At 44.2% G+C, this 26,834-nt stretch overlaps 1 protein-coding gene across 20 annotated transcripts in view; it reads left to right on the top strand.

Annotated features, from left to right (window-relative positions):
- Nucleotides 1-26,834, top strand: part of CIT (citron rho-interacting serine/threonine kinase) — a 142,585-nt gene that overhangs the window by 28,394 nt on the left and 87,357 nt on the right. For 15 of the 20 annotated variants that reach the window (XM_028527119.2, XM_036014609.1, XM_028527115.2 and 12 more), the window contains 3 exons: nucleotides 3,844-4,047; nucleotides 5,468-5,621; nucleotides 17,575-17,758. In XM_028527119.2, coding sequence (XP_028382920.2) covers nucleotides 3,844-4,047; nucleotides 5,468-5,621; nucleotides 17,575-17,758 — 542 coding nt within the window. Of the gene's footprint in view, nucleotides 1-3,843; nucleotides 4,048-5,467; nucleotides 5,622-16,473; nucleotides 16,799-17,413; nucleotides 17,759-26,834 lie in introns of those variants that run through there. The other 5 variants (XM_036014613.1, XM_028527120.2, XM_028527117.2 and 2 more) reach the window with 3 other exon arrangements.

Genomic DNA, 26,834 nt, shown 5'->3' with positions numbered 1-26,834 from the left:
CCGGGCAGGCAGCCTCCCAGAGGCACTCAGTCTGATTTGCAGCTCCACGATCTTAACCCCTGATTATTTTCATCAAGGAGACGCGGTACTCAGTTCTGTACACTCGAGAGTATTGCGCCTCCTCTCTTCTTGGAGACGGAATAATTTCTCCAGAACTTTCTGCCCTTAGGGCTGAGAATGTAAATTCTCAATAGAGAAGGGATTTTCAGCATTGTTTTCAGTGCAAAAACCCTTTTATTATAGAAGACCAAGAATCTGCAACCAAGATTAAGTTTGGATATAGAATTATGGTGTGTTTTTTTGGTATTTTTCATCAATGGTGGTAGGTTTAAAATGTGTTTCCTTTAACTGGAATGTTTTATAGGCCTAAAGTAGGTTCTCAATGTTTTTTGTACTCAAATTATACTATATAAAATTGAATCCACATTGATCGAAATTATTGTAAGTTACTCACCCCAAATCAATTAACCATTTGCCCTACCACTCTCAAATATTATCTGTGTATTTTGGATATTTATGAATCTTTAGTTTGCTGTGTTTTCCATCTCCCATTGTCTTTATTTCAAGCTTCTTAGTCAGAATATTGCTTTGGAGTGTTTTTGTTAGTAGACACAGGTGGACCACACTGCCTGTGTTTACTAATAACTTTGGGTGTTGAGCTGAGATGGGTCATCAGTGTGCTATGTGACTTAGGTAACCCACTTCACCTTATTAGAATCTCAAAGAATGGTAAAGAGCTAACATTTCCAACCTGTCTCCTTTTAAGCTCTCAGGAAAACAACTGCAAGAAGGTTATAAATAAAGGTTATAAATCAGCCCCTTTTAGCAGTTGGAAACCCACAGGAGATAGCCCTTTTTGAGATTTATGTAGGAGTGAAAAGATTTTACTTCTTTTCCACAAGTGGAACAATGTAGAGTTTCTTACCCCCTGCCTCTGCAGAGGTGTGTGCCCTGGGCGGCTACATGGGGAAATAGAGGTTGAAGCAATTTTGTGTTTAAGCATTTTATGGGGAGGGGCTTGGAAAGAGGAAGACAGTGGTGTCTTAACCTTCTCATCTGCTTTCTGCATGGAAAAGAATCTGTTAGGTTAGTCCTTTCCTTTCTTTCTTTTAAAACACTCTCTCTCTCTCTCTAAATATGACTGATCCTTCTGCCTCCTAGTCATTTATGTTTCCTCCTGAACTGGTGTATTTTCTTCCCTGCCAATATAGTGAAAATGAACTAACGTTCATGAAACTGGGGCCAGTCAGGAAGGCTGGATTCCCCTAATATTTCTCCCAGATCAGCTGGCTTGAGTCACCCCCAGAGGAGATGAAAACATCTTGCAAAATCCGTATTGGGATATGTGAGGTTACATGTTGAACAGGTTTTTTTTTTGAAAAAATATTTTATTTATTTATTTTAGACAGAGGGGAAGGAGGGAGAAAAAGAGGGAGAAAAACATCAGTGTGTGGTTGCCTCTCATGTGACCCCTACTGGGGACCTGGCCCACAACCCAGGCATGTGCCCTGACTGGGAGTCAAACCTGCAACCCTTTGGTTCTCAGGCCAGCACTCAATCCACTGAGCCACACCAGCCAGGGCTTGAACAGGTTTAATGTGCTTGGAGATCGCCAGCTAATGGAAAGTTACTAGTCATTAAAAGTCTTTGTCAATTCCTATTAATTACTATAGTAGGAGATGTAGGAAAAGAAAGCTGGAGAGTATTTTTCTTTAAAATATAGAAAATTTGACAAAACAATGATATACAAATGTATATGATCACATACCTCTTATGGGCAAGACTTAGTTGGGGAGTTATCTGACTGTCTTTGATAAGTCTAACCATGAGTTTGAAAATGAGGCATTGACAATTTATAGCTTTTTCTGGGTCATGCTGATAGCAAAATTCCTTTCAACTCTTTGGTTGTGAACAAGTAACCAAGTCAAGTGAGCTACAAACAGGGAGAACTGAATAGTTTCAAATAGCCTAGTGTGATGAGAAAATAAAACCCAACAGTGTGCAAATGATGTGTATTTGAAAATTGTGTATTAATGCTTCTGCAAGGTAATCAAGTATAAAGGGTAAGTGAGCATTTAATCAACGATACAGTGACATTAGCAATACCTAGTTAAATTAAGGTATTACACTGTTTCTTTTCCTACTTTGATATTTAAGAGCTATTTCTTACTGTCATTATTAAGTTTCTTTCCCACCCGCTCCACCCCCCAAACCCTGCAGTTTAATCCTAACCCTGTGTTAACTCATCAACATTTTCACACACTTTACAAGACAGAAGTCTGGGCTCAGCCTGCCCAGCGTCAAGGCTTCCCCTTGACGTAAGCTACTTTCAGCTCCTCAAGCCAAGGGTGTCCTATGCATAGTTTCTCCTTTCTCTTCACCTCCGTCCATCAGCATAGACCTGAGGCTTTCTCAGGGGGCGTGGCCATCTAGCTCTCCCAAGTGGGTACCCACAGTGGGCATCCTGTTGCCCACAGCAGCAGTGTCAAGAATAGCAGCATCACACTGTTTTCTGGGTTTACAGGTTGGGAAAACCTATGGCGGGCCCTAGGCAGGTGGTAAAAAGAGAGGGAGTAGGGAGAAGGAGTCTGTCTCCTATCACAGTGGGTCTCTGGACAGAAGAATGGACAGAGTTAAGGTTACAGGCTGAGGGAGCCTGGGCCGTCTTCACTGGGGAAGGGAGACCTCCTAGCCCCCTCTCGAACATTCGATTTCCTCTCAATCCCCAAAGCAAAGCAAATTTACTTTCTTGATATGAAGCCCGGCATTAAAGGCACATGGCCTTACCCACAAAACCTCTTGGCTTCCTCGGGGCACTTAACACCCGTGAACGAGGAGAGAGTTCCTTTGTGCCCTGTGGCTGCTGATGCGAGAGGGGCCTTTCTAGCCGGAGGGTCGTGGGCCGCCTGGTCAACACAGGGCACATGGTTAACATCGGGCTGTCTCTGTTGTGTGGTGGGGGGGAGGGAAGGGGGTGATCCTTAGACTTCAAATTTCGTGGCTGAGAAAACTTGAAAACAATTTTGAAGACCAAAAGCGTTGCCAGCGCACTGCCTTGGAAGGGGTGGGGGCGAAGGGCAGAAAACCTATGTCTGTCATGAGCCTCATTTCAAGAAACAAAGGACATTTAAACACCAAAACAATCAGAAGGACAAATTCTCGGAAAAGAAGGACAGGGCAGTTCTTTAAATGGAATACATTTAGCTTTATAAAAAGACATCCTACGCTGTCCTATTCTTTCTCTGCCAAGGTCAGGTGCTTGGGTGCTGTTGGATTCAAGGGCCCTGGTGGGGAGGGAACCACGGAACAGGACTGGGGGCGAGGAAAATGAACTCATTAACGTTTGACCTCTGGGGCACGTTTTCATGTCTTGCCCTGTGGATGTGTCAGAGTCAGAATGTTGATCCCAGATAGTTAACCTTGAGATATAACACGTTTGTAATATTTGTTGCCAGCTAGTGGCTAGTTTTTAGGTGGATCATACAGATTCATCTTTAGGACTCACTCTCAGTTTGCTGTTTCATGACTGAAAGAAGCCCTATCATATCAGTAACGTGTACCAGGAAAGATGTCTTCCATGTCAGGTATATGTTCTGCTCTCATTGTACTGTACCCAAAGGGTATGTATATCATCAACGACTCTTTGCCTTAGGATTATATTCTGTGCTTTTTAAAAAAATTAGTGAATCATTTGCATTTTCTGACAGTGCACCTCCTGACAGGTTTAAGTGCCTGGGAGAGTAGTAATCAGTGGCAAATCAGCTGGCGTCGGAACGGTGGCTGTTTGCAGCCTGTCTGAGGATAACTGAGGGTCTGTTGTGTTCATTTTATTTATGTTTCCAGGTGAGTGCCAAACTCCCGATTGGGACCCCAGATTACATGGCTCCGGAGGTGCTGACAGTGACGAACGGGGACGGAAAAGGTGTCTACAGCCTAGACTGCGACTGGTGGTCCGTGGGGGTTATTGCTTATGAGATGGTTTATGGAAGGTCCCCATTCACTGAGGGAACATCAGCCAGAACCTTTAATAACATCATGAATTTCCAGGTAAAGAGCTATTAGTAGATTTTGAAGTGATATTGAGAAATGTCATTTAAAAATTGTGGAATAAACCTTTGTCATGTATAGACCAGCAGTACTGTCAATAATAATAGCACATACTTATATAGCAGTTATTTTGTGCCAAAAGCTGTTCTAAATACTTTATTAATTATATTTTATTGGCTTTCAGTCACCAGTAATTAATTGTAAGCCTATGTCATTATTACAGAAGAAAACCTGTTGCCAATTAATCTATGACAGTTGATTGATTATAAATGCATTTTGATTTCAGTACTGCTAAGTATGAATAAATGCGAGTCTTAGAATTGATGAAATGTAGTTTATTAACTTGGCAAATTCTGATAACCCTGGGAGGAAGGTATTACTATTTTCATTTAACAGATGAGGAAACCAAAACTCAAGAGTAGTTAAGTAACTTGCCCAAAATAACGCAGGCAGTCTGGATTTGCAGTCCATGCTCTTGATATTATGCAGTACACTGCTTCTTAGTACTAATAGCTATCCAGTCTGATAGAGGACATGAATTAGAAATATAGTAATATATATGAAGTAGAATTTAAAACTGTTTTCTAATAACTGACTTTCCATTTTATTAAGCCTGTTTCTTATAAATATATATGTTTTAGTTTCAGCCAAAAGGAAAAAAAACCATTTCATAGGTTTTTGTATCTTACCCAATTTGTATCTTTCTGAAATACTTAATACATATTTTTATATTTATAATAAATATTTTATATGCTTAATACATACATATGTAATTTGTTATTCTTGAGTCTCCTCTTAAGTTAAAGTTTCCCCTTAGATGATTCTTGGGGCTGATTTATTTTCTTCATTTTAATCCGTCCATTTAGCAATGAGTGGATTGCACTAGGCATTGTTAGGTACCTGTACCAGGTTTCCAGTGATGAGCAAGAAGGAGATGATCTCTCTGTCTTCTTCATCATCACACAGAAATCAGGATGCATTGTGTGTGTGCAAAAGCAGAGTACAGAGGGAGGACACGGGCGGGGGGGGGGCAGTAATAGGGAGCGAGAGGTAGGCAGGGAAGAAGGGCTCAGGTTAGGGAGGGTGTTCTAGGCGGACAGAACAGTGTGATTTGTTCTGGAAGCCCTAAATAGCTCATTGTTGTTGGACAGCAAAGAGCGAGAGGGGGAGTGCAGCTAGATGAAATGGGAGAGGAGCAGGGGTCAGGTGGTGAACAATATTGAACCCTTGCAAAGGAACTAGGCCTACTGATGTGAGCAGGCCCTTTATTTTGGGAGCATGCCTTTGGTCCAAAGTGACGAGGGCACAGAACTTCCTTCTTTAGAGAAAGAAAAAAAAATATGTGAGTAATACTTTCTTAACTTTGGGACATGGGAAGCTGAATTTGCTAAAGAAATAATTATTTTATTTTTTGGAATAGCGTTTTTTGAAGTTTCCAGATGACCCCAAAGTTAGCAGTGAATTAGTGGATCTGATTCAAAGTTTGTTGTGTGGCCAGAAAGAGAGACTGAAGTTCGAAGGCCTTTGCTGCCATCCTTTTTTCTCAAAAACCGACTGGAATAACATTCGTAACTGTAAGTAGAGCCGTGTTCCTTCCATTCTGGTGTTGGGATTAAGAAACACTTGAGAATGATCTGAAATTATTGTGGCCCACAGAAGCTGGTATAGATTGTAAAAATAAGGGCTTTAATTATCTACAGGATACAAGAGGCTAATGATGTAGGGTAGCTGTCGTGGAGTGATAATTCCACTTTTAAACTGTTTGCATAGAACTGGGTCATTTATCAAACTGTGTTGATGTGCCCTTAGAATATTGTCTCTCGGTAAGTTAGGGAGATGGAGTTTGAAGGTGATCACTTGGTTTGACAGAGTTTCTTCCTAGAGGAGAAGTGGACCTAGGTATTTCCTTCACAGGTTAGGAGAAAGACTCAGAGATCAGGCAAAGTGCCCAGGTTGCTCTGCCAGTGGCCAAGCCTGCACGAAAACCGTAAATGCCTTGTGCTCATTTGTTTCCCACTAAAGTTTCTGTCTTTGCTCACAAGCATGTAAAATCTTCATACGCACAGTGGGCTCATTCATACATCGCTCTGTAATCAATTAGTGCCAACTAAATTCATTACAAACAAAGACCTGATGTATTGTCAACAAAACCAAAATGCTTGTGTTTTTACGAACTGGTAATTTCTTGAACCTTTGTTCATTCCATTCTTGGCCGTGTTGTTGATTGAGTGCTCTAGTGACCAGACCCAGTGATTAGCATAATTTAGAGCCAGTAGGAAAGCAATTGACCTGTTTGAGCTGTGTTTTGTTTTTGCTGATGAGGGGAAGTGGGGAAATGGAATTCATTTCTAGGAGTCAAAGTGAGGCTTCTAGTTGGAACCATGCTGTAATTATCACAGCTTGCACCTTCAGCTGGGATATGTGAGTTGGGTTGAAAATCCAGTATTATCCAGTTGAAAGCCATTCTGATGGTTTCTGTGACCCCCTGACAAAATATTTAAGTAGGCTGGATTTCCATAAGTCTGTTCTTGGGAACTTTTTCCTTCTGGTAGCCACGTTGTTTTATTTTTCTAATCTTTAAGCATCAATCCCCCCCGAACTTCCAAGGTTCCAAGTTTTTAATTAGCAATATATTTTCAGTGCAGTCTATTTTGCTTTTAGAAAGACTTTATACATTTTCTTTCAGTTGCTGTTCAAATACTTAATCTTTTCTTGCTTTGCCTTTTTATCTCTGTAATATTTTTGAATAAGCAGCTAATTTTTTTATGTGCGCACTTATTGATTATTCCTAACAACCCATTTCTCCTCAGGTAAGTCAGGAATGGTGATTAACTGCCTGAGTAACTTTATTTTGTGTTTTGGTAAATCTTGACTTTTTAGCATTGGGTCAGAATTCTCAGATTTCGTTCTAATCTTTTCCTTTCAGGCTGTTTATAGGTTTTAGGCTTATTGAGTTTACAAGAAAGTGTAACCTCTGTTCTGTAAATTATACAGTGCCTGTGGAGGGTACACGTCAGTGTAGAATGTGGCCCGTGATGTTTATCAGGAGGCCCGTTTTTGAAGGTCATGGTCATCTTTGGGAGGAGATGACCCTGTGATGGATTACTGATAGTCTTGGTCATCTTAACACTTCTTGCTGCTGCACTTGACTCACCTGGCCTTCTGGGGTTACCTTAGCGTTTCCTTATCTTTAACACGTGTTCTCCCTCCCCCAGCCCCCACATTTGTATAAGGGAATTCTCCTCACCCAACCGAATCCTGACTATTTAAAAAATTATTTTTAAAAGTAAAACTTGTATATATTTAAGGTGTACAGCATGGTGATTTGATATACATATACAAGGTGAAATTATTGCTGTAGTGAAGCTACAGTGATAATTACTGTGGTTAATAATATATCCATCTCCTCACATAGTTAACTTTTTTCTTTTATTAAAAAATTATTATTTGTTTTAGAGAGAGGGGAAGGGAGGGAGAAAGAGAGAGAGGAACACTGGTGTGGGAGACAAACACCGGTCTCTCACATGCGCCCTGACTGGGGACAAAGCCTGCAACCTAGGCTTGTGCCCTGACCAGCAAATCAGACCAGTGTCTGTTTGCTTTGCAGGATGACACCCAACCAATTGAGCTACACCTGTCAGAGCTTACCTTTTCTGTTGTTGTTGTTGTTGTGAGAGCACCTGAAATCTACTTTCTTAACAATTCCCAGAATTCAGGATAGTGTCTTTAACTACAGTCATTATGCCGTGCCCTTTGACCAACATTGCCCCGTTCCCCTCTCCATCCCTGGTGACCAGTGCTCTGTTCTCTGCCTCTGTGCATTTGACTTTTTACATTTTTTAAGTCCTCCTCTGAGGTCATGTTTGCTCATTTTAGAGAGAGATGAAGGGTGGGGGTGGGGGAGAGAGAGAAAGAGGGAGAAAGACATCAATGTGAGAGACAAAGGCCCGTTGGTTGCCTCTGGTACACCCCCTGCCCAGGCGCCGAGCCTGCCCCGACCGGGAACTGACTGGTGACCTTTCACTTTGTGGGATGACGCTCAGCCCTCTGAGCCACACTGGTCAGGGAAAAGTATGTTTGCTTTAGAAAATTTAATGAAGACATATGGCCAGTAGCTCTTGTAGTCTTAGGGGATATACAGGTGAATATTGATGTGTCTCTTGAGGGCTGTTCTGTTTTTAGAGAGGAAGCCGTTGACAGGAGAGAAGAGACTAAAAAGAGCTAAATGCTTATGAATGAGAATTACAGGATTCCCCCTCTCTAGCCTGACTTTAGAAGCTACATCCAGAGATGTTAAATATATGTAGTATTTTACTTTATTCCAAGATATATTGAAACTTCTTATTTTAGCTATAATTGCGGAATGGAAAGGATAAAGATAAAAAAGGTGGAAATCTGGGTGACAGGAATATCAGGGTGAGGAGATCAAGTCAGGGCTAGAGGTGAAAGCAAGCAAGTTCCCGTCAAGTTGCTGGAAGACAGATTTGGGACCGTCGGCCTTCGAGTGGCCAAAGCGAAACAGACTATGAACAGTCACAGAATCCTCCGTCCCATGAGAAAGAAATGCAGAATGGTTTGCTCAGAAAAGACTCGATTTTCCGGACACTGAGCCTTGAGGACTTTCGTCACTGGGTTCTCCATGAATGAGGCCCCTTGTGACCTGATGGGTCACGGCCCGCCAGCACGTGCCCCTGAGGTTTCCTGTGACTCTTCCTGCAGGGCCTCTCAGTGTCAGCCCACACTGCACTGCTAGAGTCCAGTTTGGTACTAAGTGCGGTCCATTAGAGCCTTTCCCGGGGGAAGATGGGAAACAGGAAATGGGTTTGTGGAGAAAGCCCATAAATTGGAGTCCACAGCCCTTCAATTCTCACTTGCCAGAAAACCTTCCACAACCAGGCAACCATGGAAATGATTTGGCCAAAGATTCAAAATTATATTAAACATCTGGGACCATATGCAGGAGCCAACTTTCTCATCGGTTCTGTGAAGTGCGGTGATTGCATTTAGGTGCATATTCTGAGGGAATGTTTGGATAGCATTAAAGAGGGCGGTTGGCAGGAGTCAAAAAATAGATGAAAGCCTGGGACAGAGAATAGGAGGTCCAGGTTGTTCCAGCCCGAGGGTTTGGAAATAATTGTCAGTGTCCCACTTAAGAGAAAGCAGGTGCGGCCAACCCTGTTGACCCCTGGTGACAGGAAGAAAAGGTGCAGCGCTGACCCTTGGGGCTCTAAGACCCACCTTCCTGTCCCTCAGAGTTTTGGCTAACGAAGAACACAGAATGGACAGCCAGGGAGGGGCCAGATTTGGCAAGGCAAGTGCTCAGTGACCTTCGATGCAGGGCTCTGTGAAATTCACCTGTCCGACCGACAGAGAACAACAGTGGGCCTTCCCCTGTGGACAGGGAGGCTGCCCACGCAGTGGGCCTGGTGGACACAGGAGAACAAGAGTGGTCACTTGAGTGCCCGCCGCGTCTGGACACAGGCAGTAAAACAGGACGTGTAAAGCCCGGTTCTTGCTCTCCCAGCACAGTGACCCTGTATCCCAGTGAAACAGCCCAACGAGTGTCCAGCTCCTCCTTCCTTCGGGTAGGAGTGAGTCAAAGGGTGAGACTGCGTGTGCTGATTCAACACTCCTACCTCATGGGGTGAAGGACCCTGGATGGAAGTTCCTTAGACCAGGAAAGGATTAGGGACAAAATATCCTCCCTTCCCAATGGGTAGAGACAGCTTTATTAAGGAATAATAGACATACAGTAAATACATGTATTTTAAGTGTTTAGTTTAAGTTTGGTGTATGTATACCCTGTGAAACCGTCGCCACACACTGAAGATAATGAACATACCCATCGCCCCTGAAAGTTTCTTCTTGCCCCTTCGTGACCCTTCTCTACCACCCTCCCCCTTCCTTCCCTTGTTCCCAGGGCACGGATACTGCTAACGTGCTACAACACACATGAGAACCCCCCGCAACAAAGCATCCTCCAGTTCTAAATGTCAGCGGTGCCGCAGCTGAGAAACCCTGTGCTAGAGATCTCTCCCACAGTAATTATGGGTGGAATGATATGATCTCTGGGGTTTGTTTTTAATAATCAACAAGCTGCAAACAAGATAGGGAGGGCGTGAGATGAAATGAAAATGGGACTTGCTAGTTGTGGAAGCTGTGTGATGGGCACACGGGGATTCAGTCTTTCTACCTTATACTCATTTTGTGTATGTGAAAGTTTTCATAGTAAAAATTTAAAAGAAGTGAGCTCCAAATTTAAACAATATTGGAGGAAGAGGTACTACAGAATCTTGATGGCAGCAAAGAATAAATCTAATCTGATGTGTTCTTGGGTATAAGTAATTTGGGGGGAAGGTTAATTCAGGAAAAGTTGCCGGGGTCCGGCATGAGCAGGTTCCGGGGAATAGAAGCCAGTGAGCCAGCTCATGTGCTGTTGTTTAAGTGTGGTCTGGGGGCTTCCATCCGGGCCCCAAACCCACCTTTGCAGAGAAATGCAGTCAGGCCTAGTTGCAATTCGAAAAGATTGCCTTTTGAGTGTTTTCTAGTCTATGTAGGTGTTTCCCAGGTCACTGAGTACCTACACTGAGAAGGAAGGGAAAAACAAGCAGAACTAAGCTGCATGAAATCCGGCTAAAGTGCCATCCAGAAATGGGAGAGAGCATCTCTGAAAAGTATAATTCTGTGGAAAAACAGGTTGTTAACCAAGAACTTGATATTAAGTAGCCTATTAGGAACACAGCTTTTGCGAAAGGTGAGATTCAGATAAAGTACACAACTCCATCGAGATCTCTTAACAGCCACCAGAGAGGAAGCTACTTAGCCGTTGGCAGCCAGACCCTAGAATCCTTGAGCTGGATTGATTGAAGCACACTTTAGCAAGTCAAAACTTCCTTATTCATTTACTTTGAAGATACATTGTAAAAATTAGTCACCAGCCACATCAACATTACCCTAAAGTTTTTTTTATGACTTGGGAAGCAAAGGGATGGGATGACTTAATTTACTTAATTCTATTGAGAACTCTAGCTGATTTATCATCTTTTTGAATTTCTTATACAATGTGTTGTTTGGATGAGTCATATCTGATCACTTCCTACCTGGAGGGAAGAAAATAAGGGATTTGTCTGACACTTTAAGGAATATAACCTGTTCTCATGAGCAAATTACTTATGTATATTAGTAACTAGCTCTATTTGCCTATCCCCTAACTTACTCTCTTGGTTCATTCTCATGGGACCTCCGATACTGGATTATCTTGCTCTTCTTTCTGTTGTAACCCTTTTTTCTGGAGGTGTTCCCATCAACAATAAGAAGTTGGTCGTTGATATTTTTCAAGTGATAACAAGTGGTGCTCTTGTATCAGTTGTTACATTTTGCCACTTCTTTCTGTAGCCTGTGTCTTGTTAACCCGCATCCTCTCTGTTCCTGTCATCACCTCCTGAGTATAGAATTTGTGATGCTGATTGCTGTCGGCTTGTCCTTTAGAGGTTTCTAGCATTGGCCTCTTGCAGCTATCACTTCTGAAGCGATCCTATCAGTCTCAGGAACTGACACCACCCCCCACACTCTAAAACTCTTCCTAATAATCCCTTTTGTCAGTCCAGGCCAGGACCCCCCTTTTGGAGGTTCAGCCACGATTTCACTTTCACTTACTTTGCAGCCTCATTACCCACAGCCTCTTGGGCTGCTGTTCTGTGGCTTTTCTAAAGTAGCACTCTTCCGCACTTCAGCCCACGAAGATACCTTTTAACCAACTCTTGAAATTCACTCACCTCCATGACATTTTCCTGCAGGAACACATAAAACTCACTGCACCCACATCAGCAAAACTTGCCATCGCTCCGTTTGTGTGTTCTCTACTTTTCACATCTACATCTTGACCTCTAAATGACATAAACAGCTTCCACTTATATTGCAGTTCTGTGTTTTGTTTTGTTTTATGAAGATTCTATTTTTTAGAGAAGGGAAGGGAGGGAGAAAGAGAGGGCGAGAAACACTAATGTGTGATTGCCTCTCACGCCCCCCCTGCTGGGGACCTGGCCTGCAACCCAGGCATGTGCCCTGACTGGGAATTGAACCAGTGACCCTTTGATTTGCAGGCTGGCGAATCAGTCCACTCAGCCACACCAGCCAGGGCAGCAGCCCTGTGTTTTTAACATGGGTAAATGCAACCACATTAGTGCCTCAGATTTTAAGGGACTGGAAGATAGCTAATTTTTTTGTAGCCTTTTAGGTTTGAACAGAGCAACTAATTAGTTAAGTACTGTTTTTTTTTAACTTGTTTTTTTTTAAGGTGCAAGACATCATGGTAGGTAGAATGAAGTTGAAAATGTTTTTGCTATTTGAACAATGATTAAAATATAATAAAAAAAAGAAAATGTTTTTGCTTTAATATTAACTGAATGCCCACTGTGTTCCAGGCACAGTCCTAATTCTTTACACTTATTTATGTGCCTTTGTCTTCTATGGCACTGTGTTGGCTGTTACTCATCTTCTGCTCTGTCACGCACCACTCAGCACCAATGCCCTAGCAATGCTTGTGGCCCAAGCAATGATGAAAAGTCATAGGGGTTTTATAAGCTCCATCTAAGCTCAGGTGTTTTTATTTATATATTTATTTATGGATTTTTAAAGTATTTGTCTATGTATTTATTTATATATTTTTTATGTGTCAATCGTTCATGACTAAATTGGTACCCTGAGTTTCCTGTGGTGGCGTATGGTGTGAAATAACCCATTGGGTCTAAGAAATGATCCCACATCTAAGGCTCCTGTTACTCATTCATTTCCTTAAGGGCGGGATGTGAGGCGTGGAGTGAGGACGGCCGGGCGCTGCTCTGGGGAGGGGGGTGTATAATGGCGAACGCAACGCCGGCTCTGCCCTCACGGAGCTTGCGTGCCAGCGGGGAAAGTGGACGATGGGCCTTCTAACAAAATTAGAAAACCTTTGTGTTTTTAATATTAATAATGTCTGTCCGGTATGCCGAAAAACTAAAGGTAGGAGTAAGGTAAATGGAACTCCATGGAGCAAGTTAGAGAGAAGTAGGGTCAAAGGGCGAATCCATTTGGTCCCTTTGTTTTTATTTTTTGAATAGTTTTGAAGGCAATAAAAGTTTTGTCCTTCAAAGCTTGTAATAAATGTCAAGATTCAAAAAAAAAAAAGAGAGAATTTATAGGAGAGAGATTAACTACAGGTCTTAAAATAGGACTTTGTTTCCAAAACCCTTGTTTTGCCATCTATCTAATATATAACTAGTGGGGAAAAAATAAAATCCTCCAGAACTTGTGTGGATAAGCCCCTGCCACTAAGGGGAATGTACCCTGATGTGACCTCAAGCAAGGCTGATTTATTTAAAAATATATAGGGAAAGATTTTTTTTCTATTTTTCAGAGTGGCCTTTGCCAATGAAAAGTAGATCTTAATACATGGCTTGTTACTTGTCATTACTGAGTGTGGTGAGTATGTGGGGGAGAAATGATGATTTTGTAATACTGTATCAGAAAATATTAATATAGGTACTCATTCACATATTTTTCAGACAGAACAATCTCCACTTTTAAAGCCTCTTTATTTAACTCATACATCAAGTAACTTCTTCATGGCCTGCGTTATGTTAGGTGCTCTCTTGTAAGAGGTATTTTCTAGTCATTTGATTGCATATCTGTTCAGTAAATATTTATTGGGCACCTACTATGTTCCGAGATGCAATGTGTGCCTTCCTCAGCATAGGCACTGGCCCAGTGATTTCAATGACCTACTAATGCCTTTTTTTTAAAGCAAAAAAATATTAGTTTATGAAAATCAAAAAAGGACCATTTTCCATAAGGTACAAGAAAGAGGAGAATTAGTCCTCCAATACACATGCAGTCACATATTTGGAGGTCTTTAGACTTGACCAGATTTTACATCATCTTTTTGAAATGTGGCACCTGGATATCGAGCACATTCTCTCCTCTCTCTTTCTGGTGTTCCAGTTAGATTTGCATTAAACCTTCTCGTTCTTTGTCCCCTAACCTCTCCTGTCTCCGCTCTGTCTCTGTGTGTTGCATTCTGTGTGAGCACGTTTCTGATCACAGTGTGCTCGCGAGTCACCTGCATTTCCTGTTAGAATGCAGGTTCTGATTTCCTGGGCGTGGGGCAGGCCTGAGACTCTGCATTTCTCGGTAACGCCCAGGCGATGCCGACGCGGCCGGTCTAAAAGATCACACTGTGAGAAGCGCGGGTCTCTGTAATTTCTTCAGGTCTGACTGCTGGCTCACTGATTTCCTCTTCCGCTGTGTCTAATCTTTTATTTAATGCATCCAGTGGATTTTTAACTTGAAGTTTGGTGATAATACTTTTCACTTTCCACTTGGTTCCTTTCAAATGTGTGGGGTCCTTTTACAGAGTATTTTGTCCTTTTATTAGAATTTCTATTCATTTATACCTTGATAATAAGTCAAACATTTTCAGTGGTTCATTTTAGATGGTTCTTTTATCTGCAATTTTTGGAGGATAAATTTTCCCATTTATTTTGGTATCTGTTCATGCTCCTTCATGGCAGTTTGGATGGTCTCTTTTTCCTTGCTCTGTGTAGCTCTTGGTTTTTACTTTTTTATTGGGAACTCATTTCCAGTAGGGATTGTGTGTGTGTGTGTGTGTGTGTCCTGGGTTGTAAAAGTGTCCCTGTAAGTTAGTCTTTCCTTGCGAAGGCCAGCGCCCTAAGTACTCAGTGATCCTGGACCAGTATTGGTGTTGATTTCTTGCACTGTAGTTCCCACATCATTCAGGATACTGTAAATGCGGACCCTCTACCCAGGATTAATTACAGTTTTAATAGCCACCCTGTTTCTTTCCCCCTAAAGGGCCCTGGACAAGGGTGGGCACCCTCACCACTTTCTGGTGGATAGACAATTTCCAGTTCCCTCATTTCTCTTTGGCTTGAGGCTCTTTTTCCTGCCCAAATGTGATCCTTAGAAGCTTTTCTTTTCAGAGTTTACTGTTGTACTCAATTGATTACCTCTCTGGAGGTTTATAGCCCTAGTTTTTAATCTGTCCTGTGAATATCTCACTTGTTATCAGCTGGCACATCTCATGTCGACTGCTTTTTATTGAAGACTATCTGGCCCTTTTTCTAATCTGGAGTACAGAGACTAACTTTAAGCATGACAGAGTTTTAAAGAGGAATCTTATTTTATTGGATGGAATTGCTAATTCTAAATCATACTTAGTTCACGAAGGGTGGCTCCTACCCTGTATTAATCACACTCCTCACACAGAAGTGGGATTCTATTTTAGTCTCTGAAAGGTATATTAGTATATAGTGGAAAGGGAATTAAACCTTTGATATGAATTCAATGATATAATGTGATTAACACAAATATCCATAGGAGTGTGTCAGTGACGTGTGCAGGAAAGAAGAATACTCAGTTTAGACCCTGCTGTATCTCACCAGACTTCAACACACGCAGCATCGTAATAAACTCTTGTGTGAGCAATAAGAGTAATAGCAGGCAGTCTTTGTGGAGTGTTTATGCTGAGAACTGTGCAAGCATTTTGTATGTTTTTTTTTTTTAACTTAAACCTCCCAAGAGCCCTTTGAGAAAGTTATCTCTGTGTTGAAAGGGAGGCTCAGAGAGGTTAAGTGACTTTCCCAAGGTCACAGGCTGTTAAGAGCTAGAGCTTGAGTCCACTCAGGTTGCAAAGTATGTCCCATTAACCGCAATGATTCTGTATTATTATCCTCTGCAAATCTCTCCTCTTCATACATTTCTTCCATCTTGATCTGAGTTTCCTTATTTTAGGATGCAAAACCTTTTGGTTCTTATGAAATGTAATTATTAAAAACAGGGGTTTTTTTTTGCTTAAAAAAGGTATTGGGTAATTGAAATCAGACTGGACTTGAGGCTGTGTTGACGGAAGTACACATGGGAAGTAGGCTGGAGCCTTCAATGTAGTTTTTCTTTCCATCAGCTAATTTTTAAAGTATTAAGCAAGTAGAGTCCAGCACTAACAGGGAAGACTTAAATTCTCTCGAGAGCCTGGAGGTGTTAAGCAGTTTTCTGGCAGCGCACATTCTACATTTTCGGTCTTCCCCCTCATCCCAGTGCACCTGAAGCCTTGAGATTGCTCTTTTGTGCTTCCCCGGAGCAGCCAGACTCTTTCGTTCTGGCTTCATCTCCTGCCCCCTCCGCATCCCTTCACCACCCCATGTGCTTCCCAGTGCTGCTTCCGATGTTCGATGTTCTCGTCATCGGGGAACTTTGGAAACAGCCAGAAGCTTTCGAGCCTGTAAGCAGAAAACAGACTGCTCAGACCTGGCACACAGCTTGGTCCGGGCAACAAGGAGTTAAAAAAGAAGTCTGGACTGTGAAGGGCTGTGACAGCGGTCCTAGGGGGCGCTGTAGCAAGCTCCGGCAGTGACTCATGCTGCTCTGTCACTCAGATCAGCATTGGCCCCTGCCACGCAGTCGGCCAGGTGGGGTTACAGCCACAGCGGAGCACGCACAGAGTGGGGAGCACGAAGCCTGCACTGCGGGGGATGTGATGCCCAGCTCACCAACTCGCTGGGCCGGGCTGCCACAGATGCTTCAGCCTGCAGCCATGGTAACGCTTCTGGCCGGCTACACCCCTGGGAGCCCACCACCATGGGCAGCTTCCTGGTGACTGATGGACGAGTTCCCACCTCCCTGACCGAGAGAGTTTAGTAGGTGTGCAGAAGTGGAGAAGATGTAAGATACCCCTAGCTGGGAGCCATGCCTTAACGAGGTAGGACGCTCATGTCCTTCGGTGCATGAACACCGTCAGCGTGCAGGGGTGCTGTAAATCACCGGGAAGAACTTTATTTGCCTGGTGTTTCATTATGCTGATTAAACTGCGGTGGATTCAGGGGGCTTGCTCGAACTGGGGAGGAGGGATAATGAACTAAAAGAAAGTGGTTAGTGAGAGCTCCAAGTATACTCATCTGGATGTGAATGAGCTAGACTGCAGTGCTAGCCTAACATGAGTTACATACCTCCCAAATCCTCCTTTCCGTTCCCCCCTCTCGTTCCAGTTAATCCACAAAACGTAGAAATTCCATCTTACACCAACGATCAGCACGAAATATTAATAACGTAGAGCTGTCTGGAAGAGAAAACGGATAGGTTTAGGTCATCGGGCATGCTGGCACCGGCTGGATTATGCTCCGTAGGAGCTTTCTGGAAATATCAGCAATGCACGACGAGCAGCGATGAGCAGCTTGCGCACACGAGTTCCCCAAGTGCTTTTTCCCCACCAAGTGACCTGTTTGAGTTTATCCTTCAGTTTACCCCGGCAGGGAAAGCAGCCTGTCTGCGGGTGGGTGGCCATGTTGGCAGAGAAGGGGTTAATCTCTTGTTGCTGGAAGAGCCCGGGCTGGGGCTGCCTGTGCGAGCTAGATTGAAAGCAGGCGCTGCAGTGCCATCGCAAACGCTGAGGGAGCGAGGCGGTTTTCTCTGCAACAGTGTTGAATCCGTCTGAATTTTTCTCCCTTCCCTCCTCTCTTCTTGTTTTTCTTTAACCAGCTCCTCCCCCCTTCGTTCCCACCCTCAAGTCTGATGATGACACCTCCAATTTTGATGAACCAGAGAAGAATTCGTGGGTTTCGTCCTCTCCGTGCCAGCTGAGCCCCTCAGGCTTCTCTGGTGAAGAGCTGCCGTTCGTGGGGTTTTCCTATAGCAAGGCACTGGGGATTCTTGGTAGATCTGAGTAAGTGAGAATTTGACTTTCTAAGGGACCTGCATTGATGCAAGGCGTAGAGAGCCCAAAGGTGGTGGTGGTGGTGGTGGTGGTGGTGGGCGGGTGGGGGGGAGTGCAGTGGAGGGAAGCCGTTCACCAGCCTGCATTGGGAAAGCAATTTACCTGTTTGGGCTTTGGAGGGCTGGGCTGTTAATATTCTCGTTTTGCTCTGTTTAAGGTACCTCTTCCTGTCTGCAGCATCATAATTGCCAATTGGGTACTTTGGGTTAGTTTTTCAGTCTTGGGTCTTCTTGAGAGGGGAGGAGGTGGTAGGGAATATCTAACAGTGCGGATCCGTGGTGGGAGGAGAAATGTGCAGGGTTAAGGTGGGCTGTCCATCTGTGTATCTATCCATCCATCTAGGTATCCATCTCGTTCTCAGGTGGGTGGATAGAGCTTGCTGCCTTGGCTGTGCTGGGGAAAAAAAAAAAGTAAAAAAATGTATCTGAAGGTTTCCTGATGGGTTTTGCTGAGCTTCAAGTGGCTGTAGCGGAGCTCTCACTGGGAAGGTGCTCAGCTCTGCTCAGAGTCTGCCGAGAGATCAGGCTGTGGCAGCCGAGCCTCTCTGAGCTGGCAGAGTGCTGGCAGCTGGAGAAAGCCCCGGTACTGCGAGCCCCCGGGAGGGAGTGTGATGTAGCCCAGTCACCGATCCCCAGAAACTGGGCTTCACGGGGGGAAAACCGAACAAACCAGGAGACGAGAAAATGGAAGTGTAAGTATTACTGTAAACCTCTTGATGTGATAAGTCTTTTCTCCATTCTTGAAGAAGCTAATGAAAAACGCATTAGCATGGCACTTGGGATTGGAGGGTCCTGGCTTCCAGCGTCTGGGAATTTATCTAAAATGCAGTAGCGTCTGAGGATGTAGGAGCTCGGTGTCTTGCTTCGTTCTCATGATCTGATGACATTCTGTGTTCAGAGGTGGGGGTTCCCAGGCGGGTCTTGGACCGGCTGTGTTCTTCCTCCGATGCCCTGGCTTCCGAGCCACTTGGAGGCTCTCAGGGTAATGTTGGGTAGTTAGTTGCTGTCCACTTAGGAGACGAACAGAATTTGATTTTCTCCTTGGCAGGACTCATTCCCCATTTGTTGTGCTTGTAGCTCAGATATCAGTTTGAAGGGATGTCATGTTGGTTCTTGGATGGTGTCTCCCCTTGGGTTCTATTTTGACAGTAATGTTCCTGAAAAGATTTCAGACTATTGCAGAGAATTAGGCACTTGACATGAGATAGGTTGAGGGCTGTGATTGAATTTGAGCAGATTTTTATTTAGAAAGATGCTGAGATGGTCCTTCTCTCCCTCCTGCCTAGGGGTCAGGTGTAAAATTTGGGGTTGAATTTTGGTAGTGTTGGTTGTGCCTTTCTGGCTAATTTGCTCAGCAACCCCAAAGCAGTCTGGATGATGGGAGGAGAGGCAGACAGCTAACTAGCTGTTGAATGTGCCGTCGAATAGATTTGAAATGGCCCAGTAGGGCTGCGAGGTTTTGCACTGGCGTTGAAGAGCAGGGCAGAAGTGGAGGCCCGATAGTAAAGGATGCATGGTTAGTGGACAGCTTAACCTTGACACATGCAGCGCACTGAAGGTCACAGATCAGACTGGAAGGAGGCGTGTGGAGAGTTCTAGTTCTGGTCAGTAGTGGGCTGGCTGGGTGAGAATGGAAGATTGCTTAGTGCTAATCAGTGATCTGAAAAATCAGAGAGGACTCAAGGGATTAGATTTCAGGGGCAAAGGCAGAATGATATGGGGAAATCACAGGCGTGACAATTCATCTGAAGCAGCGTGTGATTAATTGCTTATTTTTCAGAAACTCTGTAATTGCATCTTTCTGCTTCTCACCGAAAGCTCAGTCAAGGGAGCTCTCTGACAGGGCATCTCAGTGTTAAGGCCCAGGCACTTGATAAATATTTGTTGATTTAATGTACTCATGATCCTTTCCCCCAGATTGTGTTTATATTGCTCACTGTATTTGAAGATACGCTATTTCACTTTTGGTAGTTCAGAATATATTTCTAGAGCATAAAACGAGCTTCTGTCCATTCTCCAACAGAATGCTTAATAAGATCCTCATAAAATAAAAGAAATCCACCTGGAAGATGGAATTGTAGTACCTGTTTTAGAGGTGACTTTAATGCCCTTTCCATGCCAATTTGGGTTTGGAATGAGATTTTCTTTCATCTTATGCCCTTTAATGTGCTCTTGCCTTCAGACTTGGCTCTACTGCCACGGGCAGCCCTATGGGTAAAACCTACAAAACCGTTTTAGAAATTCACTCCACCTGTTGGATGTAGGTGACCCTGGATGTACTGGAGTGTTATTATTTAGAAATTTAATAAAAGAGGTGAAATGATGCAATCACTTAGAATCCCCTGCAGTTTTTTTTTTAAATATGTATTTACAAAATTCATTTGGAGATGAGGGAGGCGTTTCCTGGGGGTACCACCATTGCCACCAGGGACACGGTGTTTCTCCCTGATTTCTCCTCCCCTCCCTGTTTTCAGCATCGCAGGTTTTTGTTTACACACATCGATTACCTGTGCTGTTACTCACTCTTCACACCACCGAGGAAACTGCAGATGTTGCTCTACTGTGCTCGGTGAATTGACCCCGGATCTGCTACCAGTGAATTGAATGAAGCGTTTAGAGGTGGAACTGAATGAATGAGGAATTTTCGCAGAGGCTCTGGCAGTGAGAATGATTTCAATGGTTGCGATCATTTGTTAGCAGCCCTTTTTGGGCCCCCAGACTGTTTTGAAACAAGCCACTGAGTGCATCATTCTCTAGAGGTTTAATGAGGCTCTCGATTTCAGTATTCTGTGTCTGAGTTTTAGTGGGAGTTCCTTGCAGCTTGAGTTGGAGGGAGTAGGAGAGATTCTACAGAACTAATTTGGGTTGTCTTTGGGGTGGGATTATGGCGAAGTTGGTTGGTGCTGGAGAGTAGGTGAGTATCCTCTATTTCTTTTTAACCAGCAGTAACCCAAACCAAATTCCCAAGCTCTGAATGCCCGGTGGTTCCTGTGAGCTCCTCCTTGCTTGAATTTCATAATAGTAGGGTAGTAACGGAAATCAGTATGTAAAGGTTTCAAAGTAGAATCCGTCCCAGCTCTCTTCCCTCCCCTGTCAGCTGGGTATGTTTCTTCAGGTTCCTTCTTCCTCCGAGATCCGAGATACTGTCTCACTGAAGCTCTTGCTGAAGCAGTCCATCTCTACAAACCTTCACTCTAATCTCTAGAAGGAAAAAGTCAGTTGGTTTTATATTTTGTGTTAGTTTTACACGGGCTGGTTTTTTGCTTTTGGAGAAGTTGGAAATCTTAGAGGAGCAGGGGCTCTCACGAGACAGGAGTCTGTGGGATGACAGCGTGTGAGTAGGCTGTGTTTGTTAGGAAGGGGGTTTACTCTTTCCTTTGGCCCAGGGCTTTCTCCTTGCCTTTTGGGTGGGTCTGAACATTTCCTTTTGGAGCCAGCCGTCTAAACACTTGGATGGGGTGGGGGTACAGAATGAAAAATGGCTTCCTTCATTGCCTTCCCAGGTTTTTAGAGAACCAGATTTTGGTGCCTCTTCCTCTGCTGGGGCCTCTTGGCATGTCATTTTCCTCAGCTGCGAAGTGGGATAATAAGAATAATGCCTCCTCTCAGGGCTGTTGGGGGGGTTACGTGGAGCATTTAGAGTACTTGATCTAGTACCCAGCACACCGAAGTCTCAATAGATGTTTACTTTTATTACTTTTGTTACTATGAATACAATATTCTAGATATGCACAGTGTCCTTTTTATGCCAAGAGGATATGGGAAGAATTCAGCAATAATTAAATAGTCCAAAGTTATGTCAGAGCAGAAACCCAGCTTCCCAGGCCCTGGAACTTTTCTGCTGGAGAAGCTTAATGTTCTGACCAACCACAAATTAACATGCAGTTGTCAAATACCCGGTAGCCAGTGACTGTTGGGAGGGGGTGGATGGGGGATAGAATTAGAAAGTCCAATCCCAGAATGGGTTTCTTGGCATCAAGTTGGACACGTCAAAGCATATATGTGTGAAACAATTCAGGGAACACTAAGCAAACACCTTTGCTGCCAAATATCACAACACAAATTGGACATCTGTTTTAGGAGAGTAAGGCACAATCCAGTGCAGGGACACTTAATGGGTAATGCTGGTTCATGATTCTTGGAAAATTACAGTGATGATCGTTGTTGGAATGTCTGTCCATCTCCCCTAGTCAACTGTGATCACAAGGGCAGGGCTGGGTCTTACTCACCCTGCTTTTCCTGGAGCACTGGACATGGCAGACCCTCAACAAATGTATTGGAACAAAGTTTATAAGCGTACTAGCAGAAAGTAAAATATTTGGCTTGGTGTTTTAAAGGACAGTGATTTGGATGAGTGGACAGGAATGTAGTGAGAGTTTCAGGTGGGCAGAGTGATAACAACAGCTCATCCTTACTGCGTATCAGCTCTGTACCAGGCTCTGTAGCAAGCACTTTGCCCAGATGAACTCATTTAAACTGTACAGCAGCCCACAAGGAAGGTATGATCATCGATCCCATTTTACATGTGAGGAACCTGGGCACAGAGAGAGCAAGCAACTTACCCAAGGCCACGCAGCCCTGAGTGGCTCAGCTGGGACTCGAACCCAGGCAGTGTGACTGCAGAGTCTCTTAGCCAAGTGTGCTATCCTGCCAAGTATAAATGTCATAGACAATAGCAATTGGGAAACTTGTGCGACATCCCCAGGTTCACATGTTTGTCTCAGAAGTGGAGAGTGACAAGCAGTGGTGTTGGGACAGGGTGGGATGAGAACCCAGAGGTGGTCTAAGTGCTAAACAATTTTGTTTTCAATCTCTGCGAGTTTAGCGAGTAGGAGGACTGTGTAGCTCTAGGATTTTTCTGATTTCTTCATCCTCTTCTCATTTAGAGACTTATCTGGTGTGTGTGCACACATAAACACAGGCATATATACTGTATTTTTTGGACTGTAAGACGTAACTTTCCCTCCCCCAATTTGGGAGGAATAATGGTCGTTAATGCTGCTGTTGAGTTCTGTCTACATTTACATTGGCAAAATATTATGTCATTTATGTTATTAAATATTTTACTACATTTTTTGCTTCAAAATTTTTTTTCCTATTTTCCTCCTCTAAAACCTAGGTGTGTCTTATGGTCCGAAAAACACGGAGAGTTCTTATTTGCTGGACTCTAATAAGTTTGGCGAGGACAGGGAGCTGCGCTGGTCTTGCTCTCTACCGTATCTTCGGGCTGATCATACACAAGTTGCTCAGTAAGCATTGGGTGGATCGACCCAAATCATTTTTACGGCAGCTCTCCGTTTGTTCATGACGCTATGCAAATTCAAACTCACATTTTATACTTCCAGGCTGCCGCCTGTCATCTACCCCGGGGTGGCTTATTCCAGTGCAAGACAGTCTGACCTGTCCAATCAGTCCAACTTCCTTTTTACCAAAATGCTTGGGAGGGTAGGGGATCTTCTCTTAAAAATTGTTTTCCTTTCCAGGTCCAGCCCCAGTCATTGAGCACACTACTCCCAGATCCCTATTGCAAAGAGCTTCATCTGTGTTTTGATTTAAAAGAGTAATAGTCAATGACAGAATGTACTCTGGGACAAGGAGATATGCATCCCCTGTACTTCCCAAATACGTTAAAAACCATAACTAGCTCCTGCTCATGGTTCCTGCCCTAAGTTGCCCTGGGTCGTTTCCATGCTGCCACTATCTGGACCAGATGTCTGACTTTCCCCTCTGTTGTGTTCGGTTCTCGCCTCTTGATCATTCAATTTCTTCTTTCTCTTAGTTGAGCACATCTTGTTCTGCTTGCCTTATTCTGTTCTCTATTTAGACCGTGCCTGCTTGCCTTGTAGGCCTGGCAGGACCATTCTGCCGCCTTCTCATTTGTCTTAAAGATACCTTTAGGAAATCTAGTCCAAACCGTCCTAGCCCAGTCCCAAAGATGAGGTTCCAAAAGATCTGTCAAGTGTTGGTTTTTTTTTGCTGGCCTACACAGGCTAATTTGCATGGTTGCCTCGGATCCCCTAAGAAGACAGTAATTGACTAAATGGTGCTATATGTTCCCAAGCTGTGCGCCAGTTTGGCAACTCTTCCCTCTGCCTAAGTGAATTTCTCGCAGTTCTCTCTGTTTTACTTATCTTTTGTCTCCTGCCCTCACTCACCTTCTTTTCTCTGACAGACTTCCAGAAAGACTAGCCCACGCGCAGTGCCCCCTTCTCAACTTCTACAGCTCTATGGAAGTTACTGTCCCAGAAGCTACTGATTGCACCAAACCACCAACCCAGTGATTTCCACTTCCCCACGTGATACCATTAATTGCCACACTTGAGTTGAAATGTTCTACTTTCTTCTGGAAACTTGGTTTTCCTTCTAACTCTGCCCTTCCCATTCTTTGGTGGCTGTTGTCTCCTGTTCCGGGCCCTTAAATGTACATACTGTTCTCTCAAGTTCCCTCCTCAGTTCTCTTTTTAGCCTGTTCTTGGGATCCCATTCAGTTCCTTGACTTTAACTCTCCTTGCCCCATGGCCTCCCTCCCAGAGTGCTCTGTGTTCATCATTGCCGGAATGTCCTACCAGCGTCTCACCGTCTCTGTCCTCTGTTACCTCCCAACACAGACAGACTCACGCGCTCACTCAGTGAGCCACCAGGTGCTAGTTTTGGCTTCCTCATTTCATTTAAGAAACTGCCACTCTCCCTACCCTTCTAGAAAAGAAAACAGTGTCATCTTAAACTCTCTTCAACCTTCTCTGCCATCCCATCAGTTGCCAAGACCTCTAAGTTGTGCTTCTAGGACGACAGTTGCATCTATGCCCATCTTTCTGTCCTCGCCGCCACCCGTCATTGACTTTCGCTTGGACTATTGCAGTAGCCTAACTTATTCTTCTGCCTCCAGTTTTCCTGGCACTAATCCATTCTCCACAGAAGGTGGAAGTCTTCCAACTCAGAGGTTGGATGATGTCATTCTCCTGCTCAGACCTTCAATAGTATCACAGTGTACACAGAATTAATGGCACTCCTGTACTTGGCAGTCAAGCCTGCTATGCCAAGACCCCAGCCAGCCTTTCATTCGTAACTCCTTCGTGTCCCGTGTGTCCTGCTAAGCTGCTCAAGCTCTTCAAGGACTGGGACTGTGTTTCCTACCTATGGCTTGCCCCTGGCAGGTCTTCAATGAACATTTGTCAAGTTGAATTAGACTAAAGTGGCCAGGGATTATACCATTTTCTCCTGCACAGTTTATATAACTGCTCATGGGAACTGTCATCTGCTGAGTACTTCCTGTGTGCCCAGAGCTATGTTGAGTGCCTTACGTGCATTATCTTGTCAAGTATCAGTGTAACTCTGTGAAGTAGCTGGTATTATCCCCATGTTATAGATGAGGACATTGGGGCTCAGTGGTGTTAAGTTATTTTTTCTGAAGTTTTAGAGGTAGTTACAGATCTAAGACTTACCCCTATAGCTGGCTGCTGCCAGGACCACTGTTCTATCCTGCCTCTAATAGTCATGACTTAGCTGGATTATGCAGAACCTACAGAGTAGCCTAAGAATAACAACGGTTATATTGACTGAGAATTCAGTCTGTACCAGGTGCTGTTCTGAGTGCTTGACAAGCATTCTCATGGAATCCTAACAACAACCCACTGTTTTACAGATAAGGCAAGTGATGATCAAGAAGCTTGGGTTACTTCTTAAGTTTCACACACCTTGCACGTGGCAGAGGATAGGCAACTTTTTCAACATTTAGTGCAGAGCCGATAGAAGCATTCTTTATTTTCTGGGATGGACTAGAGCACAGGCTTTGGCATCAGAGAGGCATGGGCTCAAATCAGAGCTTTGGCGCTTGCTGGCTGTGTGCAGCCCTCTCGGCCACAGGTCCCTCGTGCAGAAGTGTGGGCTGTAGTAGTGCCTGTCTCTTAGGGTTGCTGTGGGGACACGGAGAGCCTCCAATGCGAGCCCCTGGAGCAAAGTGCGTGTTGGTTTCATATTTGTTATTGTTATTTAGGGGTGAGGATGGGCCTAAAAGGGCTTTCAGCTCTCTTTTCTTCCCTCCTTCCACTTTATGAAGACCTCTTGCTGGTTTCTGCCCACTGAGAGAATCAGACTCCATGTGGGGTGCCTGACAGATGTCCTAATTCCTCCATTCAGTGTTTTACTGTGGAGGGAGTCTGTGACATGTTGGCTAAACCTGTGCCTCCCATAAAACACGCTCAGCGCCCTGGTAGGTTCCATTTTAAGTGGGGTTTGAAACGCAGTGCTGGAGAAGGAGAAAGTGTGCTGTGCCCAGCCTGGATGTCACCCCTCCCCCGCCCCCACTTTCAAGTGCTTGAGTAGGGAAGAGCGTGTGTGATTGTGACATCGCTGACCTGTGCAAGGGCCAGGAATATTTCTCATGCCAGTGTGGATTGAAGGCATTGCTCTTTTTTTTTTTTTTTTTGGGTCCCACTGTGACCTTTGAACTAAGGCTACCCAGGGCATAGAAGTTCTTGGTGCATCATTCACTCATTTATTCACTCACTCAACGAATGTGTTGTTCTAGGCCTTGTGGGCTAACTATGAAAAAGGCAGACAAGTTTCCTGTCCTCCGGAAGCTAGCCTTCTGTTGGGGGAAGACAGAGGATGAGCAAGCTCATAAATAAGAAGTTTTCAGATGGCATTTGGGGCTTTGAAGAAATCAGAGCCTAGATGGGGCATGACCATGTTCCAGGTCAGGACTAGCCTGGGGATGTCCGGGGAACAGGAAGCGTGTTAGGGTGGCTGGAGCTTCAGGATGCAGAGGGGATGTGGTCTGAACTGAGGTAGGGTAGGGCCGTTAGGTTTGGATTTTGCTTTACAGAGGGTCCTTGACTTATGGTGGTTCGGTGGTTTGACTTGGGATGTTTTAACTTTATAACAGTGTGAAAGCAGTACCCGCTCAGTAGAAATCGCATCTTGAATTTTTATCTGTTTCGGGTACAATGCTCTTCCATAATGCTGGGCGGCAGCAGCGAACTGCAGCTCCCTGTCAGCCGTGAGGTCGTAGGGCAAACAACCAGTAT

This window comes from Phyllostomus discolor, chromosome 13 (genome assembly GCF_004126475.2).
Source record: "Phyllostomus discolor isolate MPI-MPIP mPhyDis1 chromosome 13, mPhyDis1.pri.v3, whole genome shotgun sequence".
Lineage (NCBI taxonomy): Eukaryota > Metazoa > Chordata > Mammalia > Chiroptera > Phyllostomidae > Phyllostomus > Phyllostomus discolor.
The sequence above is the reverse complement of the archived record's forward strand: the minus strand, read 5'-3'. Positions and strand labels throughout refer to the sequence as shown.